General features: G+C 39.7%; 1 protein-coding gene across 1 annotated transcript in view; it reads left to right on the top strand.

Annotated features, from left to right (window-relative positions):
- The window catches only part of LOC109468893 (kremen protein 2-like), a 4,773-nt gene extending 3,751 nt beyond the window's left edge, over positions 1-1,022 (top strand). Inside the window, exon 4 of the mRNA XM_019767273.1 lies at positions 303-1,022. Coding sequence (XP_019622832.1) covers positions 303-367 — 65 coding nt within the window. The 3' untranslated portion in view covers positions 368-1,022. The remainder of the gene's footprint in view (positions 1-302) is intronic.
- The last annotated feature ends 3,458 nt before the right edge of the window (positions 1,023-4,480 follow it).

Raw genomic sequence — 4,480 nt, 5'->3', positions numbered from 1 at the left:
AGAGGAGGAGAGGAGAGAGAGGGAGACAGGGGGGGAGGAGAGAGAAAGGGAGAGAGAGAGAGACAGAGAAACAGAGAGTGAGACAGAGAGACACAGAGACAGAGAGAGAAAGAGGTGAGAAAGAGAGACAAAGACAAAGAAAGACACATAGGGAGATAGGCAGAGAGAGAGACAGGAAGACACAAATAAAGAGAAAGAAAGAAAGAAAGCACGGGAGAGCGACATCTGCATTGTGGACTGTCACAGCTTAATTGTTGAAGTTGTTGTCTGCATAGCCTCATGTTGACCCCCCCTTCTTACAGCTGCAAAGCGCATGCTCAGCCTGAGGGAGAAACTGCAGAATCTTCGCCGTGCCTTGGAGGACTGAAGACACGAGCTAAGACGTCTTAACAGGCAGTCAAGACAGGCGCGGAAATGAATATTGCCGACCATAATATCTAGTCTTCACCAAAGCAAAAACATTATGTTTACACTTTGGTTGAATTACAATAAACATTCTTGGTACATTGTAAGTTGGTTAAGTCGCTTGAGGTAAAGTACTCAAGTACTTAAAATGTACCAAGAAGAGTTTATCTTGATTCAACAAAAGATTGATGTAAACATAATGTCATACACATTATACAGGAATATTCATCAAGATCATTCTTATTGTTTTTTTAATAAACAACAATACAGGAAAATGAATCATACAGGAGGAAGAACAGACGTTGAATGACAATCCATACACAAAATGTGTTAGCTTACTTGAGGATTGAGTATATAAAAAAATCTAGAATAAGTTTCGGTGTGGCTTGAATTAAACCTTGCAATAGTTGGGTATATTGGCTAAAACGTTAAGTATAGCAAAATGAGGTGCGTATATGCAGGGACACACACAAACAAACAAACAAACAAACAAACACACACACAATCGTACACACATACAAAGAACGGAATGCACATTAAGTCTAGAAAGGGAAAGACAGAATGTTAAATGTTCATCTGTATTGCTGGAAGTCATTAAAACTGGTGATCGGTTGAAATGCCTGGCTTTGTGTCCTTTATTTGAAACCTGTGTCAACATAAGACTGCAGGGCAGTGACAGGCTTACTGAAGTGATTAATAAGCTTAAGCCAACTGGTAATTATAGGTAATTATACAACTCACCTGACCCTCCATCTGGTACTTGATATCCTACAATGAGCAGTTGGTTTCGTAACGTTTATTAATAAGGAAAGATGCCGTCTTTCAGAGTGCAAGGACAGTCACTTAAACGTTAACCTTAAAGTTAAAATTTATGTTTACCGAATCGAAGGAAAACATATTGTTTTTGCTCTGTTTCTTCTTCGTCTTCTGTTTCAAACACTAACCTCTGACCTGGTCAATGACCAGATTTGTTGACGTCTGTCACCATGGTAACTGGTGTTGGGTTAGATAATGTTGCAATTTTATAGTAAGAGGAATTTAAACTCCTGTCACCATATATGTGAATGTGTTGGAGTAAGAATTAACAGAGAAGACCATATGCGATGGTAAACGTTACCTTTCTAGCTGAGGATTTTTTCTTGGTTTGTTTACTACTTGTAGCAACAAGAAAAGAATGCAATGTCCGGAGGCAATACGTCGATAAAGGCTAGACATCCAGGTAATACGATACGCCAAAAAGCAGTTACTCAAGCAACTGGATATGATTTGGGAAACGGTCAGACGTTTCAGCTAGTATCCACTAGCTTTCGTCAGTGACTGAGAGACCAGAGGAGAAATAAATCCAGGTTTATAAGCAAAAACTATTGATTGAATTAGGACAATCACTTAGAGTTTAAAGTGTATTTGAGGAATTTTTCTTGGTTTGTTGAGTAAGTGTAGCAAGGGGGAAAAGAATGCAGCGTCCGGAGGCAATCTTTAATTACTTTAATTATCGGACAAAAAACCGGTCGTACTCTTTTGATGGGTAGACATCATCGGATGATTCCTATAGTCCCGCCTACCTCGACAAAAATATAAAAAGGCAAATATTTAACAGACATAAAGCCACTCTCTTATTGGTCGAACGGCTAATTGTCAAGTTGTGATTGGTTGAAGATGAGCTCATAATTGAGATTGACAACCAGTCAGGAAAGGTCCGTTTTAACAACTCGAGAGTATATCTGACGCGCTGAGGCTAAGAACGGCTCATTTGTGCTGCTGACTGTCTGCACGCTGCGTCTCGTCTTGGGTGAGTAGGTTTTTTCTTCATTTTTTTTTTATAGAAAAAAGCGATGCCTATATTGTTAGTCTATGCCTATTGTTCATTCACTGACGAAAGGTAGTGAATACTAGTTGAAACGTCTGACCGTTTCCAAAATCATATCCAATTGCTTGAGTAACTGATTTTTGGCGTATTGTATTACCTGGATGTCTAACCTTCATCAACGTGCCTACATTGTTACTTTAATTACTAAATAGTCAAACAAGTAAGAAGTCACCATCAACTATGGACTGTGTGGTTTTAGGAAACGAAAAATGGTTGTGTTCCGCTTTGACCATGTACCAGGTAAATGCGTGCCCGAAATTAGCCAGAGAGGTAGGAACTCATTAATTGAAACTGCACCGAAGTATCATATTGTTTCACAATGAGATAACGTTTTTAGATTAGCAAGATGATTGTGCGTTATGTGAAGACAAGCGATTTACAAAAAGTGAAAGTCGAAAAGGAAACAAAAGTTAGACAAGTCAAGATAAGGACGTTGCAAATTAGTCAAATAGTTTGAGCTTCCAGGCGTAACCCTGGGGTCGTGTGGCGCAACGGCAGCGTGCGCGACTCGGAATCAAGAGGTCCCGGGTTCGAGTCCTGACATGCCACCGATCTTGTGCCCTTTAGAAGGCACTTTACACGACTTCCCCCACTAGACTCAAGTGAAAATGAGTATTGTCTGTCCAGTATTCGTTTGTATGTGCGGGACACAACACCAGCAACAGCTGCCTCTGTTCCGCGTGTATTGCACTGTTGCAATTTCAATAAATCAAGTGAAAACCTTGTCAAACCAAGTAGTTGCTATCTTCATATGATTTAAAAGTAAAGCCCTACAGTTTCTCACAGACATTTGTAAGGCTAACATGGTATTTTCCATGCTGGTAACAGGAATTTTAGAGTATACAATAATTTACCTATAAATCTTCTACTTAGTGGAAAAACCAGTCGAGTCACCAGGCTTATTCACTTGTTCATCTGTGTAAAAAATCTTGTTAAATCTACTTTTGTATCACATTTTTCAGCCTAAAACATAGCGTTAAACAATATAAACTTTATAAAAATTGTTATGGACGTTTAGCTTAGTCATGTGGTGCTTTCTGCATAGCCAAGACTGTACCTTTGCTACCATAAGCTCGGCTGTTGGAAAGTGAAAAGGCATAAATCTTCTTCTGATTAAGTGAAAAGGCCAGTCGAGTGACCCGGCTTGTTCACATGTTCATCTGTGTAAAAAATCTTGTTAAATCTACTTTTGTATCACATTTGCCAGCCTAAAACATAGCGTTAAACAATATAAACTTTATAAAAATTGTTATGGACGTTTACCTTAGTCATATGGTGCTTCATATTAAGTTGAATATTGTTCATACCTACTTTTGTATTTTTCCTGTTCGGCCTGTCAGGAAAGTTCTCTGAAGTGTCAGGAATAAAAGAAAGAAATCTTGTTATTCGTACCCAAATTGTGGGGCTATTACAGTATCTCCCTAGTCGCTTTTGATAATGTTACACTTAGTAAAAGCATCTGGACAAAGATGTAACAATTTTGTCCAGATACTGAGATTTCTGACAGAAAAAGGGGCGTTGTAGGCCCATTGTTACATCTTCTGGCCCATAAAAAGTACCAAGGAGGAAACCTGTTTTACCACAGTATCTGTCATAAGGCCGTAGGGTGGTTCTAAATGTTCTTTTGTTTGCATTCAACACTAAATACTTAAACTGAATCCCTACAAAATCACTGTGCTGCTGCTAATTTGACACTGCCTGGCTAGTTTGGTATGTTTGGCCTATTGGATATTGCCTAAAAACGCAGGCTTGGGCTAAAATTTAGTCTTTACCAGACTCCTTTGCAGGCTGAATAAATAGTAAAAATCGGTTAAGGGAAACATCATTGGCCAGAGAAGTTGGCCGGCCAAGCTGGACCCTCTATGGCCGGCCAACTTCTCTGGCCAATGATGTCCCCTTAGCCCATTTCTACTATTTACATGTATTCAAGTTGCAAAGGAGTCTGGTGGAGACTAGCTAAAACTGGCCATACTCTTCAATTTCAGCCAATCTTGGTTGGTTGTTGGTCACAGGAAGGTTCTGTACATGTATGACTACTTCGAAATAAAGAAAAGGGGGCGTTGTCACATTAAGGGAAACCGCGTCGGCTGCCATTAAACGCTCGGTGACCAAGTAGGTCACTGGTACACAAAAGGCGCCTGTTCACGCTGTTTAGTACTGTCGTTTTCGTATTTGCTTGGTACGGCATTTATTGTTGACGGCCTTGTT

Source organism: Branchiostoma belcheri, unplaced genomic scaffold (assembly GCF_001625305.1).
Source record: "Branchiostoma belcheri isolate BF01 breed outbred unplaced genomic scaffold, Haploidv18h27 scaffold2, whole genome shotgun sequence".
NCBI classification, from domain to species: domain Eukaryota; kingdom Metazoa; phylum Chordata; class Leptocardii; order Amphioxiformes; family Branchiostomatidae; genus Branchiostoma; species Branchiostoma belcheri.
Note: the sequence above shows the minus strand (reverse complement) of the source record. Positions and strands in the feature narration are given on the sequence as shown.